This window comes from Psammomys obesus, unplaced genomic scaffold, assembly GCF_907164565.1.
Source record: "Psammomys obesus unplaced genomic scaffold, mPsaObe1.curated_primary_1811, whole genome shotgun sequence".
Taxonomy (NCBI): Eukaryota; Metazoa; Chordata; class Mammalia; order Rodentia; family Muridae; genus Psammomys; species Psammomys obesus.
In genome coordinates, this window is record NW_026585504.1 from 42212248 (window position 1) to 42239919 (window position 27672).

Consider the following 27672-nt stretch of genomic DNA (forward strand, 5'->3'; position numbering starts at 1 on the left):
GGCCAAATTTGTAGGTTTTGAAGTCTGGTTCTGTGGCTGATAGCAGTCCTCGTGGAAGCCCCTCGAACCTAGAGTTGGGAAGTGCCCACCTGGCCTGGAAACGCTATGGAAGAGAACCGCTGCCTCCTTCCTGCCTGCTCTCTGGTCTTCACAACAGCTGTCCAGCAGGTGCTGGCATCACGCCCCCAACCGGTGGCCAGGAGGCAGGGGAAGCTCCGCCCCTCATCCCCTGCCTGCCTGGGTCCTGAAGCCCCTTCCTGTACAGTTCCAGCTTGGTTGCACATCACAGAGGGCCTTCCTTCCCTACCTGCCCTTCCGGCCAGGAAGCCCTAAGTGACAGGGTGGGACTTGATCTTCTTCGGGACCACTGCCTGGGCACAAAGGGGACGGGGCGTGGCTGCAGCAATAGGGTGCCGCTGTCAGCCTGCAGTGTGTCTTTGAACCTCCCTGTCCAGTAACCTGGGTTGGTGAGCTCTGAAGCTCTGGGAAAGAGGCATACAAGCCCCGCTGGGCGCCTCAGAGTGGCACTGCCCTAGGAAACTGGACTTGACCTTCTTTCTTAGTTTATGGGGCTTTCACCCCTGGGAAGGGAGTCTGCAATTCTGTATTTACGGTTTTGTAATCTTAGACTTCATCCAAAATTGTAAAACCCTGAGGCTCCACCTCTAATTGCTGGCTGTAAGTTCGGTAAACCCCTTTCCCCTCCATTCATTGGGGACCAGTGAAGCCTGACAGTCAGAAAGGTGTGGCAGGGCCAGCGAGGCCTCTGGGTACATCGGGCCCAAAACTCAAGACCAGCCCAAACCCACAGAGGACTTCCAGGTCGGCCTCTTCCATCCCACAGAGCAGTGGGGGAAGTGAGCTCCCACTCCTGCGTTTCCCAGCGGCGCTGGGCTGAGCTGAGCTGGGCTGAGCTGGGGCAGCCCCGCTGCCACTTGCCACTCGTCCGGAGGCGAGGGGACAGGGTAGGCCCCATGCCCCACTGCTCCCTTGGGTGGGTCCGGCTCTGAAGCAGGCGTGGTACCCTTCACCCCACCAAAGCAAAGGGTGCGGGGGTGGGGCCAGCCGCGTCCTGCACCGTCTGGCCGCAGGACTGACCCCGGCCTTATCTGCTGCCGCAGCTTCCCTCCCTCCGCCCCCCGACCCCGCCTCCAGCGCCGGACCCCAGGACCCAGGGGAGTCGGCGCCGCGGCGCTGCTGCCCAGCGGAGCGGAGCGCGCCGGCCCCCAGCTGGGCGGCGGAAGTGCTCACCCCCTAGCAGGGACCCTCCCTAACATCCTCACACCCCAAGCCTGCAAGGGCTCCCCAAACCGGCCTGCCCCCACTCCCAATGGGAGGGTCCCCCAAAGTCTTAGGGGACAAGGGAGCGGCGAAGGTCGTCAGGGTAATTAGGGATTCTGACTGGCACAGCCTTCGCGTGTGTACACACACCACACAAGCACACGCTCACGCCCAGCGTTGTCTGCCCAGGGGTGGAAGAAAAGAGAAAGGTGGAGATACCTCAGAGAAAGTGAACAGAGAACCACAGACTAGCGATGTGTGCTGTGTAGCCCAAGGGAGGACGAGCCCCTGCACAGGGTCAGAACAAAAGCAAGGAACCCAACAGAGAGAGCCACAGCTACAAAAGAGAAAACACATTGTCCAGCCAACACTCAAGGGACGCCCAGCCTCCCTGGTGAGCAGGGAGATGCAAACGAAGACCGCGGTGAGATGCCGTTTTACTGTTAGGCAAGATGAACACCCTTTTGTCAGGCAAGATGAACTAGCCTATCAGACTCCTGCGGCTGACTTCGGTAATCACACTCTCCAGAGCTGAGGCAGGACAGTCTTGAGTTGGCTGTTTGGGTGGGCTATATAGTGAGTTCTAGCTAGTCTGGGTTGCAGAGCGAGCCTCTGTCTGGACAAACAGCAACAAACAAATGATAGATAGATGATAGATAGATGATAGATAGATAGATAGATAGATAGATAGATAGATAGATAGATAGAGCGAGCCAGCCAAGGAAAAGCCTGGCAGGTTCAAGATCTTAAGACTTGGGGCAGCCAGGCATGATCGTGCACGCCTTTAATCCCAGCACTCAGAGAGGCAGAGTCGGCTGAATCGCTGTAAGTTCGAGGCCAGCCTGGACTAGAAAGTGAGCCTAGGTCAGCCAAGGGTACCCAGAGAAATCCTGTCTCGAAAACACTGGAAAGAAAAAAAAATAGGTGGGGCAACAGAATGGCCATTGTGCCCAACTCCAAATAGCGAAAAGGAAAACCTGCCTGGCCTTCCCTTACAAAGCCGAAGTTAACGAGTCTGTAAACCAACAAATAAAGTCCTGAGAATATTGCCTGTGTTCCAAGACCACACCCCAGCCGCAGATGTCGGAATAGCCAAGCGCCATTGACCAGAGAATGGATAAATCAACTTCAGTGGATTCATTTACAGAAGTAGCATTCAGTTCAGCAAAGAATGTGAATGACTCAAAATTGCACAGAATATCACAAATGACATTCTACCACAGTGTGTGGTGACGACACTCAAAGCCGAGCCGTGGCGCGTCTTTATAACCGGTGACGTTGACCCCCTCCTTACCCTGCTTCTACCAGAGATTATCCACCAAACAGCTCAATGAATGTTGAAAAGCCAGAAAATGTCGAAACCCCAGAAAATGGGGTTAGTTGAAAGGTAGCAAAGAAATCGATTAAAATAAGTTGCCCTCTTGGGAGTGGAGAGACGGCTCTGTGGTAAGATCTCGGGTTGGACTTGCAGAGGACCCGGGTTCGGTTCCCAGCACCTATAGCAGGTGGCTCACAACCACCTCTAACTTCAGCTTCAGGGGACCCAACGCCTGCACGCACACGGTGAACATAAGCTCATGCAGGCACACACACAAACATTCAAAAACATAAATATTAAAAATAACACTGGGCACACCGGTGCATGCCTTTAGGCATGCAGGACTCAGGAGGCAGAGCGAGTTGGAGGGCAGCCAGAGCTACCTAGAGAAACCCTGTTTCAAAACATCAGAATAAATAGGTAACAAATTATGTTTTCTACCAGAGCTTTTTCAAAGCTTGATGTAAAAGATCCATTTAAAATGTCCTCCCAAATGAGGCTGGAGAGAGTCATGTAGAGAGATCACTGTTCTCTTGCAGAGGCCTCGGGTTTGAATCTCACACCTACATCAAGTTGGTCGTGAACAAGGTGGGTCACAACTTCTTGTAACTCTGATGCCCTCTGGCCTCCTTGGTCACCTACCTGGACACCAGTCACATAAACTCACACAGTCACAAACACATACATATAAATTTAATAATTGTGCAAGACCCATACAAAAACATCTGTAAAACTATCTAAATAAGGCAAAAGAAACCTTAAAATACTTTCTTCTTCCTTATAAGAAAACATTAAATCAAACAATATTGTCCAAGCATACACATATATTTAAAACTTTATAAAAAGAAAGGAAAGAGCTGAGTCCTGAGCCCTCCTGTACCCCAGCACTGAGGAGGCTGAGGAAGGATCGTGGACCAAACCAGCCTGGGACTCACGGTGAGATCCTGTTCAGAGAGAGATCGGTGGCAGAGTGTGTGCCTGGTATGCATAAGGTCCGGGGGGAAAAGCAAACAAAACAAAGCATGGGGGCTGGAATGATGGCTCAGTGGTTAAGAGCACTGTCTGCTCTTCCAGAGGATCCGGGTTCAATTCCCAACACTCACATGATGTCTCACAATATCTGTAACTCCAGTCCCAGTGGATCCAACTCCCTCACACAAACATACATGCAGGACAAACGCCGATGCACATTAAATAAATAAACAAAATTAACAACAACAAGGAGGGTATGTTAGTGCACTCGTTAGTCCCAGCACTCAGTGAGACAGAGGCAGGTGGATCACTGTGAGTTTGAGGGCAGCCAGCCTGGTCTACAAAGTGAGTCCAGAACAACCAAAGTACACAGAGAAACCCTGTCTCAAAAGACAAACCAGGCACAGCGGCGCGAGCCTGTAATCCCAGCACTCAGGAAAGCAAAGGCAGCTGGATATCTATAAGTTTGAGGCCAGCCTTGTCTACAGATCGAGTCCAGGGAGGCTGGAGAGATGGCTCAGAGGTTAAGAGCACTGGCTGTTCATCCAAAGGTCCTGAGTTCAATTCCCAGCAACCACATGGTGGCTCACAACCATCTATAATGAGATCTGGCGCCCTCTTCTGGCCTGCAGGTATACAAATAGGGTCCAAGACTACACAGAGAAAACCTGTCTTGAAAAAAAAAAAAAAAAGACCAAAATGCTAATCATCACAAATTCTGGTTACTCCAAGAAGGAGATAGGATTGTTTTGTACACCTGAGAAAAAAAACAAACACAGAAACTAAAGAAGGCCCTGAAAGAGCCAAAATAACTTACATAAAAATGTAATTATTTTGCCCCAAATTAACATACTGGGGGCAGGAAATGAAGGGAGGCATTATTGTATACTTTGATTAATACGGGAAAAGATTTTCTTTTCTTTCTTTTTCTTTTCTTTTCTTGTTTGTTTGTTTGTTTTTAACACAGGATTTCTCTGTGTGGCCTTGGCTGTCCTAGAACTAGCTCTGTAGACCAGGGTGGCCTTGAACTTGGAGAGATCCACCCGCCTCTGCCTTCCAAGTGCTGGGATTAAAGGCATCACCACCATGCTCATAGAGCTTGTCTTTCCTGTGAGGCTGTGCTGGCAGAGGAAGAGCCAGTGAGTATGAAGGACTCAGCGCTCTAACACTGAGCGCCTTCAGGACACACGTCTGAGGATGGCTCCAGAGAAGAGGGAACCTTGGGAACAGGCTGGACTTGGTTGTTGTCTCATTGTATAGCCTTAGCTGGCCTGGAACTAGCAATGTAGATCAAGCCAGCTTTAAATTTATACAAATCCACCTGCCTCCGCCTGCTACATGCTGGCATTACAGGTCATGGACAGCTAGGCTGGATTCTGATGGTGTCAAGGCAAGGTGGAGGTTTCAGCACCGGCAGAGATAAGGGAGCTGGGCACCGGGAGAGGGCTGGTTCCCATGCGACAGTCGCTGAGTGTGGACAGCTCTGCAGAGTCACTAGCATCTGTGGCTCAGGGGTGAGAGAAGAAAGCACCCCAGAGCTCAAAACCAATCGTAATTCACTCTGGATAGAATGACGCAGGACAGCACTCCAGAGAGGCAGGTGTCTGTGCCCAGGGAACTCCCGACTTAGCCCCATTTCAGCTGCAAGCCAGGGCAAGGCCTTTCCCTAACACACTGCTTGCCTGCCTGCCCGTGGTGAGGGCAACTGCTTCCCAAGAAGCTGCAAATCCATGTGTTTTCTTTGCAAATACATATAACATCTATATATGTATATAACGAATATTAATATCTAAGCTTTGCAGCTGGAGAGACGGCTCCGTGGTTAAGAGTTTGTTGCTCTTGAAGAGGCCTGAGTTCAGTTCCCAGCACTTAGGTCAGGCAGCTCTCAACAGACTCTGATCTGGCTCTAGGGATTCACCCCCCCCCCCTTTCTGGCCTCTTCAGGGACCTGCACACATGCTCGCAACCCCCACGAATAGTTTTTTAATCTAACCCTTACGTAAATCTTCCCATTGTTAAGCATCCTTCTGAGTGCAGGTCTCCTGAACTTCCACTCACTCACTCTTCACAGCAGTCCAGTGCAGAATGAGCCTTAGGGGTGCAAGCCTGCAATCCCAGAATCCAGAAGGGGTAGGCAGAGCAGAAGAGTTCAAGAGTTCAGGGCTAGCCTCATCTACCTGACACCTTGTCTAAAAATCAAAACAAAACAGCCCAAAATATCAGTCCATCCACCACATTTATCTGTTTTACAGGTTAAGAAACTGAGGCATAGGGAGGTAAGCAATTTGTTCCAGGAAGTCTGGAACCAGATATCTATCTACCTATCTGTCTGTCTGTCTATCTATCTATCTATCTATCTATCTATCTATCTATCTATCTATGGATCTCACTATGTGTCTTTCTCTGGCCTGAAGCTCACTATGTAAAACAGGCTAGCCTCAAACTTAAGAGACCAGCCTGCATACACAGCCCATACATTAGATAGATAGATAGATACAGATTACAGAATAGGTGATAAGTACTTTCTTTTTTCTTTTCTGTTTATATGATTTCCTGAAGAAACTTATATCATTCATACTTTTTCTTTTTCTTACTTCTCTTTTTCTTTCGTTTTGTTTGGTTGGTTTGGTTTTGAGACAGAGTCTATTTGTTAGCTTTGGCTGTCCTGGAACTCACCACGTAGACCAGGCTGGCCTGGAACTCACGGAGACCTGCCTGCCTTTGCCCAGCAAGTGCTGTTATTAAAGATGTGTGCCCCCGGGCTGGAGAGATGGCTCAGTGGTTAAGAGCACTGTCAGTTCTTCCGAAGGACCCAAGTTCAATTCCCAGCACCCACATGGCAGCTCACAACTGTCTGTACCTCCAGTTCCAGGGGATCTGACACCCTAACACCAATGCACATAAAATAAAGTTAAATAAATTATATATTAAAAAAAGATGTGGAGTTTAAAAAAAAAAAAAGATGTGTGTCACCATCCTGGCATTCTTCTATATTTTTTATTCACTTATCACTACAAATAGACACAGAGACCTAATACCTCTAACTGCATATACATACACGAGCTTCCTTTTTGTTGTTATTTACTTGGAAGCTCCTGGCAGAGGAAATCTAGCCTTTGCCTATGACTCGGAAGGACTGAGAATGATTCCAGAGCCTGCTGTACGCTGACCACACACTCTGCTCCTCAGATGCACACACTGAGCCACGATACCTTTACAAGTTATTTATGCTTTTAATTTACGTTCTTGTGTGTGTGTGTGAATATTTTGCCTGCATGTGTGGGCACCACATGTGTGCCTGAGGAGGCAAGAAGAGGGCACTGGTTGTACTGGAACTGGAATTACAGATGGCTGTGGGGTACCATGTGGGTGCTGGGAAAGAAACCTGTGTCTTCCGTAGAGTAGCCAGAGCTCTTATCCTGAGTCATTCCTTTAACCCCGTTTTTTCAAATTGACCTTTAACAACTGCACCTATTTGTGGGAGGGGACCGAATAATCATTCAGTACATGCATACAGTGAACAGTGAACAAACAGTTCAATTAGCATTTCTGTCTTCTTGAATATCTATTATTTCTTTGCATTTAGGATCTAGCAACTCATCTCTTGTACTTCTCTGTAAAATATGTAATGAGCAGGCACTGAGGTGCCTCACCCAGTAAAGGTGCTTCCCGCCAATCCTGACAACCCGAGTTCAAGCCCCCAGAACCTACAAGGTGGAAGGAGAGACTCAACTACTACCAGTTATGCTCTGGCTGCACAACAATGCTTTGCCACTTGAGTACCTGCCATGCTCAAAATAATGGGAAGTGATGGTGGTGGGGTTTTGAGACATGATTTCTTTGTATAGCCCTGACTGTCCTGCAACTCATTTTGTAGACCAGGCTAGCCTCCAACTCAGAGACCCATCTGCCTCTGTCTCCTAAATCCTGGGATTAAAGGGGAGATCGTTACACTGTTGGAGGTTGTTCTGCTTGTATTTTGATGCTACTTACTGACCCTCAAGATTTAGTTACTGACTGGATACACCTATCCTTGTTGAGTAAACCTGCTTAAGACATTATTCCTGATTGGTTGATTAAAAGGCCTAAAACCTGGGCAGGGCAGAATGGGATAGGTGTGGCTAAGGTTCCTGCACTTTGGATTCAGGAGAATCATTGGAAACAGGATGAGAGGAGGAAAGAGGACACCAGGATGGGGTAATGTGGAGAAGGAACCACGTGGGCTGAGAGTAAGGACTCCAAGGATGGCATAAAAAGAACCACCAAGATGGAAAATCTAATCAAGTATTTATAAGCTTATGGATGGAAGGTAGTCCAGGTATGAATGGTTAATGTGGGTGGTATTGGAAGGGGGCTGGGAAACAGATGAGGAGGTTATTGAGATAGCAAAGGTGGAAATATCTACCCAGCCCAAAGTAAATAAGGCAATTATAAAATCTGACAGGTGTCTGCGTCTATTTCGATAGAGGGTTAACATACTGCTGAAAAAATTATAGGGCAGATAATACATAACATTATTTAGCCCAACACCATTTTATTTACAACACTACACCTGGCTTAAAATAATGTATAAAATTATAAAATTTATATAAACTGGGTGTGAGAGTGTGTGTCCTGGGTCCCAGTGGAGAGATGATCATGAGTTAGAGGCTGGTTTTGGCTACAATTATAGACCCTGTTGAAAAAGCCCAGCTCGGGGGCTGGAGAGGTGGCTCAGTGGTTAAGAGCACTGTCTGCTCTTCCAACAGGTCATGAGTTCAGTTCCTGGCAACCACATGATGGTTCACAACCATCTACAATGTAAACTGATTCCCCCTTCTGACAGGTGTAAATACAGACAGAACACCCATATACATAAAATAAATAAGTTTTTGAAAAACAAAACAATTATAAAACAAAAAATTAAAAAAAAAAAAAAAAAGCCTAGCCGGGTGTGGTGGCAGAAGCTTTTAGTCCCTTGGGAGGCAGAACTGCAGGTGATTACGAACTAACTGATGTGAATGCTAGGAACTGAACCTCAAATCCTCTCCAATTTTTCAAGACAGGGTCTTACTATGTAGCCTTGGCTGGCCTAGAACCATTATGTAGACCAGGCTGGCCCCAAATTCACAGAGACCCACATATGTGCTGACGGCTGGAACTAAAGGTATCCTGCCCAGCCTTATTCATTTATTTGTTTTTGTGTGTGTATGTGTGTGTGAGAGAGAGAGAGAGCGTGAGTGTATGTATGCGCACCACAAGCCTGAGGCCTTGATCACATGCAGATCAGAAGGCGGCTTCAGGCCTCCTGGAACTGGAGTTACAGGGGGTGTTGAGCTGTCATTTGAGTGCAGAAAACTGAACTCAGTCCTCCTGAAGAACAGCCAGTGCTCTTAATAGCTGAGCCATCTCTTCATCCCCCAAGATCAACTTTTTAAAGTCCGTGTTTCAAACAATGGATCTTTTTTCCTGACCAACACTGCTCGTGTTCTGTCTCTGCTTCCACATCCAATTCTCTTTGTAGAAGTTTCAGGCCAGGTAGACAGAAACTAGATAGCAAGTAGTATTTGTAACTGGGTCTTGCTGTTGCTCTTGCTACATGACCAGAGTCCTTTAACCTTTAGAGGTAGGACTGCTGACAGTGTTATTGTGAAATCATTTGCATATTGTGAAGTAGTTTGCATAAGATGGCATGGTTTGCATATGGGGAGGAAGATAGCTTTAAAGTTCCAGTGTGGCATCCCTAAACATCAAGCTGTGCCAAAGAACCTGACCAGGCATTCTGCTTCACAACTTTCGTAAGTACCCAGAAGCACATCCTGGGACACTTATGGGGCTGGTAAGGAGAGCCAGACAGGAAGCATTTGGAAAGAGCTGGAAGTCTAGGAAACACAAGACTGTAGATATTAAGAGTATATCCGCCAGGAGTGATAGATGGTGCATGCCTTTAATCTCAGCACTCTGGCAGAGGCGGGTGGGTATGTGGTTCATTGAGTGCTTCCTTGGCATGCACAAGACCCTGGATGTCAACACTGCATAAACCTATAGTCAGGAGGTCCACAAGTTCCAGGTCATCCCCTGCCACACAACAAGTTCAAGGTCAGTCTAGGATGAGACCTTATATCAAATAAATACATAAATAAACCAAGAGTAGTGGCACCCGCCCTTAATCAAAGCAGAGGCAGGAGGATCTCTGTTGAGTTCTAGGCTAGCCTGGTCTACAAAACAAGTCCAGGACACCCAGGACTACACAGAAAAACCTTGTCTCAAAAAAAAAAAAATACACACACACACACACACACACACACACACACACACACACACACCAAGAGTGATAGCACAAGTATTTAATCCCAGCCCTAAAGAGGCAGAGGCGGGCAGATCTCTTTAAGTTCAAGGCCATCCTTGTCTACATAGCAAGTTCCAGGACAGCCAGGGCTACATAGAACCAATCGCAAAATAACTAAAACAATAAACAGGCACGCACAATGGAGTTAGGCATCCCCTGTGATGTGTGCGAATTCAGTCTGCTCTCTAGAGCATCCAGAAGGAAAAAGTGACCAGCAACAGGTGTAGAGAGCTGCCATGAGAGGTGAGGACTAAGGAGAACCAGAGCCTCAAGAAACCTTCACTCTGTCCCAGTCTGCACAGAGGGGAGTACCCATCTGGCCTCTGCAGAATGTTCTTCTAGCTCAGTTGCTGACTGACTCCGAAAAGAATGCGAAGGAGATGTCGGGCCACCGTCACAGCTGAGTTCAAGCTTAGCTATGAGGTGGCTGCAACATGCGCCTAGGTAAAAGGTACATCTGAGTTGCTCTGCCATCTGTGTGGCTGCCGGACCCGAGGTGGACAGTACCCATCTAAAAGATAAAACGAGGATTTGGTGAGATAACACTAATTACTGAGTGGCGTGTAACAGACATCAGGTTAAAAAGCTACACTAAATCAGGGCAGTCATTTGCCATTAAATGCTCCACTAGCCTTAAGAGTTCAGGCGGAGCTTCTGTGGGGTTGGTTAAAAGAACACGAAGCTCTTCGCGTCCCGGTTCCAGGCACAGGATCTAGAAATATGTATTGGACCTCAAAGGGTTACTGTCCTGGAAACAGTGGCCTGAGGTTCCAAGTGAAAAACCAAAGCATAAAAATAATTCGATGAGTAAGAATAAAATTCCCTCTTCTGAGGTACCCGGGGCCAGGCCCCTCCTTGCGGCAGGCACTTCCCCTTTCCCGAGCTCATGGAGGAGCCAGGCTCGCTGACTCAGAGAACCACAGCCGAGCTCTTTTCCCGAGTCGGAGCGGCCTGGCAGCCGCGCGCGCCCCCGTGTGGCCGTTGCTGGGACTGCAGTCTCAGGAGGGCGGCAGCTGGCACGCTCAAGCCCCGCCGCCCGGGTGTTCGCGGTGCCCGCGTGGGTGCCGCCCTCGCCCCAGTTTAGCATGGCTGAACGCGGTGCCGGTGGGGGTACCCACTTCCGTCCTGTCCACCGCGCAGTCCCGTAATCCTGCCCTAGCGGAAGTACGCTGACCGCGCGGGTCCCCCGTGGCTAAGAGGCGGAAGCGCCCCCCCGCCGCCGCTCCGTCTAGGCCCCCGGAGCCGGGCGCGTCGGGTTCCGGGCTGTCCGTGTGACGTGGCTGCGCGCCGGGGGTGGCTCCGGGCTGGGGGCCTAGTGGCTGGGCCGGGCGAGGCAGAGCCGGGGCGGGGCGCGGGACTGCAGCTGGATGGCCGGGCCCGCCCGGAGCGCTGCAGCTGCCGCCACCGTCACCTCTGCCACTGCACGGTGAGTGATTGCTGGACCCCTAGGCCCACTTCGGGGGCGGGATGCTTGCCAAACCTGTCGCGACTCGTTTAGGAGTTGAACTTGCCTCCTTCTGACTCTTCTTTACCCCGGTGCCCCGCACTCCGCCCCTCATCTCTCCCTGCTGTCCCGCTTCTTGTATCTTCCTTCCATCAGACACTCTGGTTCACTTTTTTGACACTCCTTTCTCTTGCTTTCACCTTTCTCTCCATACCTCTACTTCTCTGCTAAACTTGTGGTCCTCTCGCCTCTTCGTGACCTCCTTCCTCCCCCTACCCCGCCACCCGCAGGACTTGGCCTGGCTAGGGCCTGCCTTTATCCCAACGAAGCTTCGCTCATTTTTTTTTTGTGATGCTGGCAGCGGTGGTGGTCGAGGGATGTCTCACTAATTAAGACATGAAGATCCCAACACAAGCTTCTAGTACACCAACCAAAGGCAGATGATTTCTCTCTTCGGATCTGTTAGCAGATGAAGAAACTGAGGCAGTTTCAAGGTCACAGCCAGTATCAGTCAAGGCAGACCAACATTTAAACTTTCCAGACTGAACTTCTTGCCTGGTTGACTCACGTCCCCATCCGGTGATTTGTCTGCAGAGCACATTCCTTCTGGGAGAGCTTCACTACCTCCCTGGCATTCAGATGACTTATGTTCCCTCCTCCATGCCAGTAGCTACCTGCATTGTCAAGCTCACCTCATATTCATAACTCTGTGAGGGAGGCAGTATCTCATCCATTCCCTGATAATACTGGGATGGGACGACCGGAATTGTCCACAGTCAGTGTATAATCTAGAGCACCAAATTAATTGGCCACAAATCACCGTAGCCTTGGCTCCGGCATCTGTGAGGCATCCCTCCTTCAGCCTCACCTCTTGTCTCTTGGTGCCCAAGAACAACGAGATCATTTAGGAGGAAGAGGTTTTGGACCATGACTTAGTTTCCCCACCTGTGCTCCTCAGTGCCGCCCCATCAAGCTAGACAGTGCTGGCCTTAGACCCCGGGGTGTCTTCACAGGCATATTCTGGCAGCTGAGCCTCTCCTGGCAGCTAGAGGCACCCATCAGGGATGGGCCCTCTGGTGGCTGAAGGAGCCCAGCCAGCGCCTCACCCAGTCATTAAGGAAAGTTTAGCCTCAGGCGGACACATTGACACATCGGCTGGAGCCAGCTCAGAAGGAAAAAATGTGTGGTTCTTCGGAAAAGTAGTGGGGGGCGGGAGCTCAGTGTACCCTACCCGTGGGATTCTGTGTCCCCTGCAGAGCAAATAGGAAGGTGATGTCATGGCCAGTTAAGAGAGAGGAGAAGCTGTGCTTGCTACCAGGGTATGTGGTCCAGGAAGGCAGCTCACATGAGCAGTCTTTGTGTCTTCTAGCACCTGGCATGCCTGGATGTTCCTGTCCTGGCTGTGGTATGGCAGGCCGGAGGCTCCTCTTTCTCACTGCCCTTGCCCTGGAGCTCCTGGGAAGGGCTGGAAGTTCCCAGCCAGCCCTCCGGAGCCTGGGGGCTGCAGCCGCCTGTCGCCTGGATAATAAAGAAAGCGAGTCCTGGGGGTCTCTGCTGAGTGGGGAGCGGCTGGACACCTGGATCTGCTCCCTCCTGGGTTCTCTCATGGTTGGGCTCAGTGGGGTTTTCCCCTTGCTGGTCATTCCCCTGGAGATGGGAACCATGTTGCGCTCAGAAGGTGAGTACCCTGCCGATCAGCCAGAAGGGTAGGAAACATGCTGCTTGCTCTTGAGACGTGGCTCAGCTAATTAAGAGTGCAAACTGCTCTTCCCAAAGATCCAGGTTCTACTCCTAGCACTCATTTCAGGCAGCTCACAACTGTGTGTAACTAGAGCTCCAGCGGGATCCTTTGGTCTTGGCAGGCACCTGCACTTGTATATCTATAACTAAAAGTAAGAAGACTACGCCTTTAAAAAGAAAAAGAGAGGCCGGTAAAATGGCGCAGTGGGTAGAGGTGCTTGTCTTTCAAGCCTGGAGAACCGAGATCATTCCTGAAACCCAGGTTACACTCCACAAGGTTGTCCTCTCACCTCCATATGCGCACCCAGGCATCCATACACACACCCTGTAAGTAAAAATAAAGTGGAATAAATACCCTTATTCTTCTGCCGTCTGCCAGGCTCAGGGGCCACTCAGTCCTGCGGATGGCTCCCGGATGATGGTGCCTGCCTGATGGTTACTACGAGTGGTGAATAGAGCTCTCCTGGAGCCTGTCCTGCCCGGTGCAGCAGGCATCCCTGTTGAGACAGCCTAGGTAGTGAGGCAGCTCTGTGGTGGAATGGAAGGAAGGCTTGGTGTTTGTGAGGCTTGGGCAGGGTGTGTGAGGTATGAAGCATCTGCTCTCTGGCCAGTTTTGGAAACAGCAGGGTCCCCTGGGGTTCACACCCTACCACCAGCTGCATCTGTCCTCGAGGCCTCAGTTGCTCTCTTAACTGATAAACCGAATATGGTTGTCAGGGTACGCTTCCAAATCTGGGTGTGCAAGCCAGTAGAGGTCCCCAGGTTTCTGTCAGTTTTCTAAGGATCGCACTTGCCGAGGAGGTTCCCCTTTATTGAACATTTGCTCCATGCATTGTGGCTTAGTTCTAACAAGATCCCGTTTTTACATGGGGAAACTCAGTCTCAGAAGCTATCTTCTGGTTGCCAGCAGATGGATTGGAGAGCTGGGCTTGCCAAGGCCCAGGCCCATCTCTTAACCATTATGCAGGAGTCAGTGCATCCACAGTGACTCTCCAGACTGTAGTATGATCCTCCTGAGCACTCTGCCCTTTCTGGGCCTGTAGACTTGGGAAGACCCAAAAGAGTGGTGCCCCAAATCCAGCCTCTAGGAACTTGCGGTCTAGAAAGCCAGTTAGATGTGTGAGCCTGGGGACCGTGGCTCGTGGACCTCACGGCTCTGCTTTGCAGCTGGAGCATGGCGTCTGAAGCAGCTGCTGAGCTTTGCCTTAGGCGGACTCTTGGGGAACGTGTTTCTGCACCTGCTGCCGGAGGCGTGGGCCTACAACTGTATCATCAGCTCCGGTGAGTGAGTCCAGGGGGCAGGATTGGCATGCAGAGCTGGTGCCCATGCCCACCCAAGTTAGCCTAGGCCCTGCCAGCTCTGCAGGGTCTGGGAGAGGGGAATGGGAAGAGAGAGCCAGAGAAACTTGTCTGAGAGGGAAGGGCTAAACCCAACACCCTGTCCTTTTTTTGGGAGTCCTAGGGCCCAGCTGCTTGTTCAGCAGGTGCAGCCCCAACCCCAGACCCTACCCCACAGTGCCTCACCTCCCTGGACTAGCCCTGGTCTAGGCCCCGTTCCACCTGGCTCCCTTCTAGCCACTGGCTTGGCATGGCCTGTTAGTGCTCCCCCTGCAGGTGGTGAAGGCCAGAGTCTGCAACAGCAGCAGCACCTGGGGCTCTGGGTCATTGCTGGCTTCCTGACCTTCCTGGCATTGGAGAAGATGTTCCTGAACAGCAAGAAGGAGGACCTCAGCCAGGTAAGTCCCAAGCCCCAGAGCCTGGATATGTCAGGCTTTTTTTACTAAAGTAGTACCCAAAGCCTAGAGAAGCCCAGGGTCTGATTAAGGCCTCCCAAAAGATAGATCTCCAGGCTGTCTTTCTTGACAGCGAAGGGAGGGCAGGCCACACTTCTTCAGGAGACTCTTGAGAGCGACAGCGTTAGCCTCTGAGGTAGTTTGAGCCTATAGATCAGTGGTTCTCCACCTGCGGGTCATTACCCTTTCCTAAGTGTTGCCTGAGACCATCTGCATATCAGATATTTATAACTCACAACAGTGGCAAAACTACAGTTATAAAGTAGCTGCGAAATAATTTTATGGCTGGGGGTCAGCACAACATGAGGAGCTATGCTACGGGGTCTCAGTGTTGGGAAGGTTGAGAGCCACCGTACAAATGGATAGGGACGGTAGTGTGAGGTTGAGGTCTGACGTGCTGATCCAGCGTGTGGATCAGCGAAGTCTAGCCAGGTCGAAGAGGTAATCCGTGTCTCCTGTCCTTCTCACTCTCTCTTTCTGCCTGCCTGTCTGAGTGGGGGCATCTAATGTCTCCTCTCTCTCCTTCTTCTGGCCGTAGGCCCCCAGCAAAGACCCCACTGCTGCCGCGCTCAATGGAGGCCACTGTCTGGCCCAGCCGGCTGCAGAGCCCGGCCTGAGAGCCGTGGTCCGGAACCTCAAAGTGAGTGGCCCATGAGGGCCCCCCTCCTGCAGCTGCAGAGATGAATGACCGACTCAGCTCTGCCTGCCTGGCTCAGCCCGCCTTTCTCTCCCCTCATCCAGGTCAGTGGCTATCTCAACCTGCTTGCCAACACCGTAGACAACTTCACTCATGGACTGGCTGTGGCTGCTAGCTTCCTTGTGAGCAAAAAGGTAATGGGGGAGGGGCAGGTAGAACTCTGGCCTTTCTGGTGGGAAATATCTAGCTATTGGATCAGTCTCCCAAACAGAAGTCTGCTTCTTGCTTTTATTAACAGTACCTTGGGAAGCCCTATCCTTGTCCGTCCCCTGGGTGCTGCTATCATCTCTTCCCTGTCTGGCTTCACCTTTATTGTCCTCAAAGATGTATTTTTATTTGCATGTGTGTACTGGTGCCGCATGTTTGTGTGTTCTCGGAGCCAAAAGATCCTCAAGCTGGATTTGGATCCCCTGGAGCTGGAGTTACAGGCAGTTGTGAGCCTCCTAATGTGGATGCTGGGAACTGAACTTGGGTCCTCTGGAAGAGCCGTAAGCACTCATAATCTGCAGTTCTCCAACCTCCCCACTACACCTTCTGTTCCAAGCTACTGTTGTTGCCAGCACTCTTCATTTGGGTGCCTTTATCGAGCTCCTAGACTTGGCTCTGGCCACCAGTAGATGCTTCTTCTTTCACCTCCCACTGTCTTCTGTGCTCTGGCCCCAGTGGTCTGTCTACCCCTAACACTGCCCATTCACCGTGCCCTCTGTCTGGAGTGTCCTTCCTCCCACTCTTGGAAAAGCTGACCTCTCACCCCTCGGGCCTCAATTTAAATGTACTTCCAAGAGGCATTTGGTGCTCTCATCCTCCACTTAGGCACCTGTCCATAATCTTCATCACACTGCTGCTCCCTGTGGAGCCACACAGGTGTCTGTGGTTTCTAATCCTGTCTTTACCAAGCATGTCCAAGCTGTAGTGCGGAGGCTGCACGTGTCCCAGTGTGCTGTGAGTGCAGCCCACCACATCTGTAGATGACATCATGTTGCCATATTAGGTCTGAGAGGCAGGCTCTGTTTCCTTTAGCCACGCCTGTCTTGCCTATAGCTTCAGTGTCCTGCACAGAACAGTCTCAAGGCAGAACACATGTTTGTAGAGGGAGTGGGTACGGGGAAGCCTCGTAAGCCAGTAAAGGCTCAAGCTCCCGTCTCTGCAGATTGGGCTTCTAACCACCATGGCCATCCTTCTGCACGAGATCCCCCATGAGGTAAGTGCCCAGTGTGGCCTCAGGGCCTGGGATCCCAAGGTTCCCATGCTCAGCATGGGTGTGGAACTTGTCCAAGGCTTTGGGGTGGGCTGGGAGGTGGGGCACAGCTTCATTAGGTACTGGCGGAGGGGTGGGGTAGACCGAAGGCTGGGTATTCATGTGATGTGGGCCTAGGTAAACGTCTGGGCCTTTCCTCAGGTGGGTGACTTTGCTATCCTGCTCCGGGCTGGCTTTGACCGATGGACTGCAGCCAAGCTACAGTTCTCTACAGCCCTGGGGGGCCTTCTGGGGGCCTGCTTCGCCATCTGGACACAGTCTCCCAGAGGAGTAGGTATGAGAGTGGTGGACAGTGGTGCTCAGTAGGGGTACCTTTGCTCTGTTGCTATTGGGCTAATGTCGGCCTGGTGTCCCCTGTGGGAGAGGGTGGGGTACATACTGTTCCCTAGGCTCACCCCCAGTTGGTCCTCCCTACAGAGGAGACAGTGGTCTGGATCCTGCCCTTTACCTCTGGAGGCTTTCTCTATATTGCCCTGGTGAATGTATTGCCTGACCTCTTGGAAGAAGATGACCCCTGGTGAGTGACCCACTGGGACGGCCATCGAGGGGGCCGTCCATCAGTGTGCTGCCTGCCCGTCCACTCACGCAAGCCCCCCCCTCCCGACAGGCACTCCCTGCAGCAGGTGCTGCTGCTCTGCTCCGGTGTCGTGGTGATGGTGCTCCTCTCGTGCTTCGTCGAGTAACCGTTGCCGATACCCCACTCTGCAAAGCGAGCAATAAGAGACTCCAATTTGTTCTGTGACTGTGTGTGTGGGGCGGAAGGTGAAGGCTTGGCCCAGCCTCTCCTTGGGCCAAGGGGCTGCGTGGTGTGCACGTGCAGCCAGAGTGTGCGTGACCGAGACTGACACTGTGATGCGTGTGCAGAGCCCACCACCCCACCTGCCTCACCACCCCACTGTCTTCTGGTAGTAAGGAAGGACAGCACTGGTGCCACCACAGGCCTCACGTCTTACTCAGCAAAGAAAGCAGCCCAAGGAGCCCAGGGCTACAGAGAGGCCCAAAGTTGTTCCTCCTGGGCCCCGAGCCCCAAAGTAATTAAACCTCTGCCCGTACATCTGGGCCCCAAGCACCTTAGAGGCAGAGGCTGCACAGCTTTCCTCTACTGTCCTTTTGCCTAGCCCTTCCTACAGCCAAAGAAAGGGGAGGTGGGTGCTTTGTCGCCCCAGCCCACTCAGCACTGATGTCCTATCCCTCCCCAGCACTGAGCAGGCAGCAGCTCCAGGACCTCTTCCTAGGGGCCAGCAGCCTGGCCAGCAAATGCCTCCAGCTGCACAGGCAGCTCTCACCACTTAGCTGCCAAACAGCGGTCTGCAAATCAGTGAGTAGTCCCTCTCCCGATGAGGCTCTCCAGGATGCTCCTGCCAGCGCAGGGTCCAGTGGACATGCCCCCGGCAGGGAAGAGTGAGCCTAGCTGCCAACCCTGCTCAGGCCCCTTGTCCTTTGGGTTGAGAGTAAGGTGGGCGTGTTGAGGGCTCCACATTGTCAGTGCTCAGGAATGTGAACTGGGAGAATGCTGAAGCCATAATCCCCAACTATTTCCCTTGGCTGACGCCCAGGTACTCAGCTGGCCCAGTCTACAGCCAGCCTCCAGCCCTGCTGCTCAACTGTGGGTGTTAGAGAACTTCTAACTGAAGAATCTGAATGATTCCATAGCAGTTATGCTATGGCTCATCTTTATCTGTAAATACTTGTTCTATAGAGATAAATAAATATTACTAGACTGGCTGCCTGGTCCTGTGCTAAGGCAGTCAAGCAGAGCTCTGGCTAAGTGCTCCTGCCAGGTCTGTCTGTTGCACTTGCTGTGTCTCTGAAGGTTTCGTACTTTCCTGCCTTGTTTTATTGTTAGCCTTTTATTCCAGTACTGCTTGAGCACCCATTTGAGCCTTCATCACCATCAGTGATCTTAAACCTACACTTTGAAAAACAGGAAAAAAACAGGAAGGAGGGCATGGGAAGAGCATTTGATACAGTAATACATCGGGTAGAATGATGAATTGAAGGCCAGCCTGGGCTAAGACCCTGTTTCACTTGCGCCTTCCCACACCCCCCACCTCCCAAATACAGGCAGGAGGAATCCCTTCCTCTGACTGCACCCCGGTCATCACACACACATCACTGCTTCTCCAGCAGCAGATGCAGTAAGAGTCCCGTGCGGTCTAACCCACCCAGAGCCAACAGACTTCAGCAGCCCTGTGTGCTGCACAGATGAGTCCAGCACAAGTAGGTGGGAACCCCATCAGCTGCCCCTTAGCTGGGAATGTGCAGCTGTCAGTGAAGAGGAAGATCTCTTCCACCTAGGTGACACGGGTAAGAGAACTGTCCAAGGACCTCAGGACTGAAAGGTCCAAGCCCAATTGTCTTTCGTGTCAGCAGGTGTTCAGTCAGGGCTGCTGCTGTGGGGTGAAGGCCTGTTGGGAGGCTGACAAGCACATGCCAAGGATTACTGTCCACCACTGTACCCAGCCCAAGGGATATAGAAGGGGACCCCGTTATGTTAAGGAAGCAGGGAAAAGTGAGGGTGGTACCCACACATTCCCTTTCATAGCCGAGAGCAAATTCCATCTGGTTGGCAAGAAAGATGGCACCAAAGACCAGGCCAGAGGACAAAATCAAACACTAGCTACTGAGCTTCTGAAGCAAGATGTAGTCAAACTATGATCAACACACAGCATGCAATACTCGGTAAGCCAGTGTGGGGATCAGAACCAGAAGGGGTAATGAATGGCAACTGAGGCCACGTAGACTCCTGGGAATCAGACTCCGGAGACTAGATTCATGGTGCAGATCGAACTTTACTGTCCAGTGTAAAAGCCTTTAAACTGAAAGGCCAATCAGACCATCCCATGCTGGCTTCAAGCACCAATATGAGGTTGGTGCAACTCTAAGGAAATAGGGTAGAGTGGGGAACAAGGGCACCTTAGGAGACTTCCATAAAGGGGAAGCAGTCACTAGTCTGGACCCATCTGAGACTTCACTAGTGTGCTGGGAGTCTCTAGTGGATCAACACTGTATGCAGTGATCAGGATCTTTCAAGGCGTTGCAGGTGACTGACCCTTCACCTGCCATTCCCTATGGACCTCCAAAAGGCTTATCTTGACATCCCCCACAAGCCAGGCATATGTGGGAGAGCTGGCAAGGTGGCCCTGTGGAGGCAGGACAGTAAGTAGCTTGCTGTAGTCATGCCCACTGGGAAGAAGAGAACAGGGAAGTGGCAGGGGGCTTCTGCCCCTTTCTGGAAATAAAATGTGATTTTGAGGATTAACTTTGAAAGACCATTCAGGGCTGCCAAGGTCAATGGTAAAACAATTCAATGCAAAGTTGAATGATTGATAGGCCAGCCAAGGTGGCACATGCCTTTAATCCTAGCACTGGGGACTAATCTCAAGAGGCCACAGGCCTCTAGTTCAAGGCCAACTTTGAACTAGAGGCCTGTGGCCAAGCTCCACGTTAGCCACACTACACAGTGAGACCTCGTCTCCAAAAACAAAAAGAAAGCAAAAAGTGACTGAGTGTCTATGATTCCCTGCTCCGAAACCTCTTAATGGTGTGCTTTGAGCAGTTGCTTAATTGTATCTGTAAAATGAGGACATCCAGGCCAGTAGGACAGTTCTGTGGGTAAAAGTACACTGTGCAAACTTGTCGATCTGAGTTCAATCCCCAGAATCCAGGTAAAGGTGGAGAGAACTGACTCCACAAAGTTGTCTTCTGATGGCCATGTGCCCTGAGTGGCATGCATGCACACAGTAAAAATAATACATGGACTCTGCAGTGGCTGTCTTGATTGGCATCATGCACGAAGACCTGTACAGACACCTGGACGTGTCTTATAGTTGGCCAAGTGCTTGCCTATCAGGTACTAAATCCTGGGTTCCATTCCAGTACCACATAACACTGGGAATGGTGGGGCTGGAGAGATGGCTCAGAGGTTAAGAGCACTGACTGCTCTTTGAAAGGTCCTGAGTTCAATTCCCAGCAACCACATGGCAGCTCATGACCATCTATAGTGAGATCTGGTGCCCCTTCGTGTGCAGGTGTACATGCAGACAGAACACTGTATACATAACAAATCTGTCAAAAAACAAAACAAAACAGAACAAAAAAACCTGGGAATGGTACTCCTGTAACCTCAGCAATTTAGACAGCTAGAATAGGACTGGCAAGACCACAGGAAAACTGAAAGCTCCATACAGAGCAGAAAAAGGCTGATGGAAGGTTAGGCCTGAATGGCTTTTCGAGAGGATCTTCTTGCTCAATGGTATTTTGTGAACTAGAAGAAATAAGATGTGGACAAACAGGCAGCCCACAGGCCAGGACACTAGGGTTCATTTCAAGAACCAAAATGTTGGTTTTACAGGGCAACAAGAACTAGACTAGACAGCCAGGTGGGGTGGCACATGCCTGTGATCCCCATCATTCAGGGAAGCAGAGGCCAGCCTGATCTACCAAAAAACAAATGAACAAAAAAAAAAACCAAAACAACTAGAGTACTGAAGTGCAAAATGGGAAAGTCTAGCTTCTGTTTAGGCTCTTCCTATGGAAGAGCTAAAAAAGGTCAGAGCTGGGGCAATGAACAGGGAGAGAAGACTTAGGAGACTTTGGGCAGGGACTGGAGAAGAATCTAGGCAACAGCTGTGCCCTTCACCTTCCTGCCGCAGGCCTCACCAGACAGCTGATTTGGAGCCCTTGGCCATCTGTGGGATTTTTGAGGCCATAGCTCCTGAGCAGAAGGCCTCCAAGCATTCCATCCCCACCCAGAGTCCACAGAGGGTGAGAGATAGGTGGAAAGAAACAGAAAACACCTTTTATTATCAACTCTAGTCCATGGACCAGCGGGCAGACTAGAGGTGCCCTAGGCATAGTACTGCAGGTTGGCTTTCTTCTTGGCCTGCACCTCTAGGATGCCTTCCATGTAGTCCTCATGAGTAAGTTCCGTGGCACCCCTGCGCAGTGCAATCATACCCTGCAGCCAGGACAGACATGATTTAGGGTGCCTCCTTTCACCCCAAGCCCAGCGTCCAAAGGCTTGGGTCCTCATATCCAGGGAAAGGGCAAGGCTTCAAACAATCCACTCACCCACCCTGACCACTCACCGCTTCCACACACACAGCCTTGCACTGGGCTCCATTGAAGTCATCAGTGCAACGGGCCAGCTCCTCATAGTTCACATCAGGACTGGAGAAGGGACACAGAGCTTGGTTATTCACAGGGAGAGAGCAGGAACGGAAAGCTGTTCTACGATGTACCCACCAAGCAATAGTCAATTTGCCTTCTGCTGTCAGGTAAGTCTTTACCCGGCCTGACTTTTCTTAGTATAAAAGAAGATGTTGGAGGCTAGTGAAAATTAGCCTTCTGGAATCCTGCTTCTGAGATAGCAGTAGGAAGTTTTCCTGGAGAACAAGGGGTTATACAGACAAAAGACAATGTAACTCCCAATAAAGCCCTACACCAGCCAGCACAGTGCAGCTGCCATGTCTGTCCTCACGTGCCAACCATTGTGCTTAAGACACCAGCACAGCTAATTCTCAAAGTAGAGCAAATTATCCCCACGTGTCACATAATAGAATATACTTTAGAGGATTAGGCCTTGTGCTGAAAGCTGTACAGGTCTGAGCTCAGCTCATCTGGTCCTGGCTAGATTCTCCTAAGTCATGCTTGGGCTGTGCACACCTACATGGGCTTTGGAGATCTGTGTGTCTTCAGGTGGGAGGGTGAGGTGCAGGTGACTGAGTACCTCAGCACCCAGGAAGGCCTGCCTGCGCCCAGCAAACTCTGCCTCAGGCAGGGGGAGAAACAGAGGCTATGTGCATGCCCAGGGAGGAAAGGCCAGAGGCTGGGGAAACACAGTAAAGGAATGGGATCAAAGGCCCAAAACGCTGCTGCAGCTGACCTGACATTCATCTTCCGAGAGTGGATCTGCATGATTCTGGCTCGGGCCTCCTCATTGGGCATCGGGAACTCAATCTTGCGGTCCAGGCGACCTGAGCGGAGCAGAGCAGGGTCCAGAATGTCCACCCTGTTAGTGGCTGCAATGACCTACAAAGAAGGGAAGCAGCAACTTGAACTGAAGAGCTGGACATCCACCCACAGGCACAAGTCATGGTAGTAACAGGAGGCAGCCTAGGGTATGGGAGGGACCGAGTCAGCAGCATTTTCTTTACTCACCTTTACTTGGGTGTTGGGCTGGAAGCCATCCAGCTGGTTCAGAAGCTCCAGCATGGTCCTCTGCACCTCCCGGTCCCCTGCCTTTTCGCTGTCGAAGCTGCGGTGCACAGGAGCCCGAGATGCCAGTAACATCACGGCGTAAGCACAGACTATTCCAACTTGTCCAAGGACATGGTTGCCTCAACTTGAGGCTCCCAGCCCAGGGACTGGCACAGAGAAAGGTGTCACCGACAGTTAACTGCAGCATTCAAAAGCTTACAGAGGCTTCCAGGACTAGTCCTGGGCTGGTGACAGACAGTGAGCAGAAACAGCTAGGGCTAGGCTGTGGTTCTGAGCAACGCATTACCCCATAGATCTTTACTCAGAGAATCAGGAACCCAGGCAGCCAACCCCAAGGAAGGGCTCTTGAGTCTATACATAATGAAAAAGCCGAAAACCAATCAGACACTGGGAGAGTGTCCAGGTTGGGGTGTGGGGGCAGGGTGAGACTGAAAGGCCAGGCCACAAAAATCTAGCATATATGCTAACGAGCAATGGGGTGACCTTCCAAGGGTTTAAAATAGGATCTCTGTGTGACAGACTTTGAAAACATGTGAGATGAACAGATTTCTTTTTTGAGAGCAAGGTGGCAGCTATGAGAATTTAGGAAGCAGAAAAACAGAAGCATTACTACCCAGGGAGAGGGAGGAACAGGAAGGGTAAGAGCTAGAATTCAGCACAGCTGGAAGTTGAGCTCCCACCCACCCTTACCCCCAAGAACCCTTGGAAATCCTTAGCACTCCCTTACCGCTTCGTGCCAATGGCATCCAATTCATCTATGAAGATGATAGATGGTGCCTTCTCCTTGGCCAAGGCAAAAGCATCACGGACCAGCTTGGCACCATCTCCAATAAACATCTGCACCAGCTGAGGGCCCGCCAACTTCAAGAAGGTGGCCTGAGAGAAGGGACAGATCAGACCAAAGCACAAGATGCCCAAAGAATCTTCAAGCCTGCTTCATACAGCCTCCTCCTCACCCGACCCCACCCCGTACACACCTTAGTCTGAGCAGCACAGGCTCTCGCAAGCAGAGTCTTCCCTGTACCAGGAGGTCCATACATCAGCACTCCTTTTGGGGGCTGGATACCCAAGTTCTCAAACTTCTCTTTGTGGTTCATAGGTAGGACAATGGCTTCCACCAGCTGCCAGGAAGAAGTCCTGGGTGAGGAGAGTGATGCCCTGAGGGATCCTACAACCCAAATCTAATCTGCAACTTTCCTACTCTAGTGAAGGGACAATCTTCTCTTCTTCCATAACAACAACAACAACAACAACAAAATAAAACAAAACAAAAATCTTTCCCACTCTAAGGGCAGCTACTTTCAAACAACAGTATAAGGACACTGGGCTGGGCTAGGTACGTGGCTCAGTGTGTACTTGCTGTATAAGCGTGAAGACCTGAGTTCAAATCTCTAGCACCCATGTGAACATCCAGGCCTATAAAACACAAGCCTATAACCCCAGTGCTGTAGGAGCAGAGTCAGGTGGATCACTGGGGCTTGCTGGCTACCAGCCAAGTTCCAAGTTCAGTGAGGGAGCACATCTTATATACAGAAAGGTGGGAATGATATTCAAGACTTTCTGTGTATGCATGTACCTACACATGCACTATACCACTACCATGGAAAGGAGGGAGGGTGGGAGGCAGAGAGAGGTAAGGAGGGAGGGAAGAAGGGAGGGAGGGAGGAAGAAAGGAAGGAAGAAAGGAAGGAAGGAAGGAAGGAAGGAAGGAAGGAAGGAAGGAAGGAAGGAAGGAAGACACTGGGACAAAGAAGAGCCTGGCCCTTTCTGTGACCTTGGACAACCCCTCCAATCTCTGGAACCCAGGCTAGCAGCACCTGATAGTGCCTTTTTCCCCCCTTTCCTCCCTAGGCAACTAATCTACAGGATAAGGGCACAGTAAGGGAACACCATTCAGTCAATTAGAAGAAAAAGTAAAAAAGCAGCAAAGCTGCTGGCAGCGGCCATGCCTCCCTTACCTCCTGGATCTGCTTGTCCAGGCCCCCGATGTCACTGTACTGCTCTGTGGGCCGCTCGTCCACCTCCATGGCCTTCACCCGAGAGTCATATTCCGTGGGCAGGGTCTCCAGGATCAGATAGGAGTCTTTGTTTACACCCTGAGGACAGAGGATGGAGCCTTTGCATTTGTCCCAGCTCTGCCTAATGGGCTGGGGACAGTTATTTATAACTAAAAGGACTAGGGAAATGCAAGAATCAAAGAAGTTGCAGACAGAATCCCTGCAGCAGCAGCGAATTCAGAGGCAACAGTAACCTGCTCACCGGAAGAAGCCCTGCCTGCATTCAGGCCTCACTTACCACCAGGTCTCCTGGCTTCAGCTTTTCCGCATCCACCAACCCAATCACTGGAAGGAAGTATGTCTGCAGGAAAAGTTACAGGCAGTCTTAGGTGCTCTGGGCCTCCCCAGTGCTGCGCCTGCCTCTGTCTACTACTGAGCCAGCCTTACTTGTCGTGTGGAAGTTTTGATCACTGCACACTTGCCCTTCCTCTGCGAGTCCAGGTCAATATTGGCACCATCCTCCTCCTGGTCATTGGGATCAACGTCCAGCAACTACAAAGAGAAAGAAGCCCAGTCTCTTGAACTTCCCAGAGTCCACTGCTGTGTGGGCCCAAACAGTCCCCCACACTCACAAAGCCACAGGCTCTACTACGCTCCTCAAACCAGCCGTAAGCTTAATAAAAGCACAGTTGATAGCATAGAGGGTTGATAAAATCTTTGTTTAGGTGCTGCTTCTGTATGCAAAGCTCATCTGCCCCACGAAGTAAAAAACAAGGAACCTGTGAAACTTCTAAGGTCTTTGTAGGCCTGTGTATAGGAAGTATAAGGTCTAATGGAGTTCGGGCTCTATCTCTACGGGCTTCATCCCAAGATGTTTCCAGGAGCTACTGGCTCCTCCTCTTCCCCTACACACACATGAACACACACACCTCAATGACATTGGAGACAAGGTAGGGCAGGGTTTTGTTCACTTTGATCTTCTCACTGTTCTCTTTGATTTTGTCTTTCATGGCTTGGAGTTCGTGAGTGACTCGCAACACTTCACTCTTCATGATCTGGGAGAAGAGAAAATGATTGTTCAACCCTGATTCAGCTTGCATTCATTAGGGTCCTATAATGGTTGAGGCCCATCCAACCAGGTCTTGCAGAAGTCAAGACAAGAGGCCAGCATATAAACTTCCTGGTGGTAACTGTGGTATAAGCCTAGGTACTTCCCACAGGTGTGTGTGTGTGTGTGTCAATGAATGCCTCTCTGAGCCTCAGTTTCCTCATCTGTAAAACGGGGATTAAAAGGATTCTGTTGTGTTATAAAGTCCAGGCTGGCCTGTTATAAAGATCCCTGAGAGAACTTTGACGACCTCCCTCGTAAAGGAGCTCTGATAACTCCTAGTCTCAGGGTGGTCCCCAATCATCCTGTCCCTTCTCCCCTTTTAAGGTTTAGTTTCCTTTTTTCTTTTTCTGGTCCCCGGAGACGCTCCCCAGGCCTCCTGCATTCTGATGGAGAAGAAAGTCGTTGGACTGACTGGAGTCGGCAGGGCCAGACTCGCTGGGTCTCCACTGCCTTCACCGGAGCCAGGCGCCCACCTTGATCTCGCTGTCTAGCAGCCGGGTGCGCTGGATTATCTCTTCCGTGGACATCTTGAGCACCTCCTCCCCAATGCCATCTTGCTGTTTAAAGAAGGAAAGAAGTGCTTATTTACTAAGTACCGCTACCCCACGTCGCCACAGCCCCCTCACCTCCTGTTTCCCTACCCCTAACAGGATGAAGCAGCCAGGACGTTCCTCTCCCAAGAGTCTCTGCGCCCGGTACTGACAGGCCCTGGACACCAGGCCACATTCTCCCCCGCCCTCCAAGAACGTCTCTCCCTACGGCCCCAACTCCGGGACGCCCCTCAGCTCCCCCAGCGCTCACCTCAGCTTCATCCCACACGGTCGCCATCTTCTCCTGCCGAGTCACTGGACTCTCGGGCGTCGGCAGCAGATTCATTTCCTGCATGAAAAGGCCGAAACTGGGAGTGCGCACGAGCCCCGGCGGGAGCCCAGCGCGGCCTTCCTCAACGTGCTCTCTCCACCAGGGGCGGACCTCACCGGCGACTCCTGACTCGACAGAACCGGCTCCGTCTGCGGGGCCCAGCGAATCTGCCGCTCGGACTCCGCGAACCAAACCGGGGCCCCAGGGCCCGCCCCTTCGCTCGCCGGTTGCTCCGGTTTGTGCGGGAGCGAGGGGTGCGCTATTGGCCGGAGCAAGGGGCGGGGCGGGCCCTGGTGCACAACCGGAAGGGGCGGGAGGAAAGCGGGAGGCGCAGGGTCTTTCGGGAAATGCAATTTTAACCCGGCGGGTAACTGGAAAGGTGTTTGCAGGGGTAGAGGGTCAGTCAGGATCCGGATCAACTTGCAATTGAAAGATTTGCAAACTACGGGGCATAGTGGCTCACGCCTTTAGTCTCAGCACTCTGTTAGCTGCAGGCGGGGGCAGGCGGATCTCCGAGTGCCAGAGCAGCCTGGTCTGCAGAGCGAGTTCCAGGACAGCCAAGGCTACACAGAGGAAATCCTGCCTCGAAATAAAAAGAAAAGAAAAACGGAGGAGGAAGAAGAAAAAGAAAAGAAAGAAAGATTAGGAAA

At 51.2% G+C, this 27672-nt stretch overlaps 2 protein-coding genes across 4 annotated transcripts; one reads left to right on the plus strand and one right to left on the minus strand.

Annotated features, from left to right (window-relative positions):
• The first annotated feature begins 11153 nt into the window (after positions 1-11153).
• Slc39a13 (solute carrier family 39 member 13) lies at positions 11154-18554 on the plus strand. Of its 2 annotated transcripts, XM_055601022.1 has the most exons (10): positions 11154-11325; positions 12713-13021; positions 14251-14364; positions 14698-14819; positions 15415-15516; positions 15618-15707; positions 16724-16774; positions 16973-17105; positions 17249-17348; positions 17439-18554. In XM_055601022.1, exons 2-10 carry the CDS (start codon positions 12721-12723, stop codon positions 17512-17514), a joined length of 1089 nt encoding a protein of 362 aa, XP_055456997.1. In that variant the 5' UTR covers positions 11154-11325; positions 12713-12720; the 3' UTR covers positions 17515-18554. The 2 variants fall into 2 exon arrangements, with proteins under 2 accessions (XP_055456997.1, XP_055457004.1); XM_055601029.1 differs by lacking the exon at positions 15415-15516.
• A 3058-nt stretch (positions 18555-21612) lies between these two features.
• Positions 21613-27296, minus strand: Psmc3 (proteasome 26S subunit, ATPase 3). 2 transcript variants are annotated; one of them, XM_055601051.1, is made up of 13 exons: positions 27134-27296; positions 26963-27040; positions 26635-26718; positions 25980-26105; positions 25498-25602; positions 25349-25411; positions 25012-25149; positions 24031-24174; positions 23781-23929; positions 22994-23090; positions 22719-22864; positions 21922-22003; positions 21613-21791 (listed from the first exon to the last, which is right to left on the minus strand). In XM_055601051.1, exons 2-13 carry the CDS (start codon positions 27035-27037, stop codon positions 21681-21683), a joined length of 1320 nt encoding a protein of 439 aa, XP_055457026.1. In that variant the 5' UTR covers positions 27038-27040; positions 27134-27296; the 3' UTR covers positions 21613-21680. The 2 variants fall into 2 exon arrangements, with proteins under 2 accessions (XP_055457026.1, XP_055457018.1); XM_055601043.1 differs by having other exon boundaries at positions 26963-27296.
• Positions 27297-27672: the final 376 nt, after the last annotated feature.

Bases quoted from the DNA above. Each gene is read 5' to 3' on its own strand.
- Slc39a13 (XM_055601022.1), top strand. From the start codon at position 12,721: ATGCCTGGATGTTCCTGTCCTGGCTGTGGTATGGCAGGCCGGAGGCTC. The intron at 14,820-15,414 runs GTAAGTCCCAAG...TTCTGGCCGTAG, and splicing joins AGAAGGAGGACCTCAGCCAG to GCCCCCAGCAAAGACCCCAC. The intron at 17,106-17,248 runs GTATGAGAGTGG...TCCTCCCTACAG, and splicing joins ACAGTCTCCCAGAGGAGTAG to AGGAGACAGTGGTCTGGATC.
- Psmc3 (XM_055601043.1), bottom strand. From the start codon at position 27,046: ATGCAGGAAATGAATCTGCTGCCGACGCCCGAGAGTCCAGTGACTCGG. The intron at 26,106-26,634 runs GTGGGCGCCTGG...CTCTTCTCCCAG, and splicing joins TGCTAGACAGCGAGATCAAG to ATCATGAAGAGTGAAGTGTT. The intron at 22,865-22,993 runs GTGAGTAAAGAA...CCTTCTTTGTAG, and splicing joins AGCCCAACACCCAAGTAAAG to GTCATTGCAGCCACTAACAG.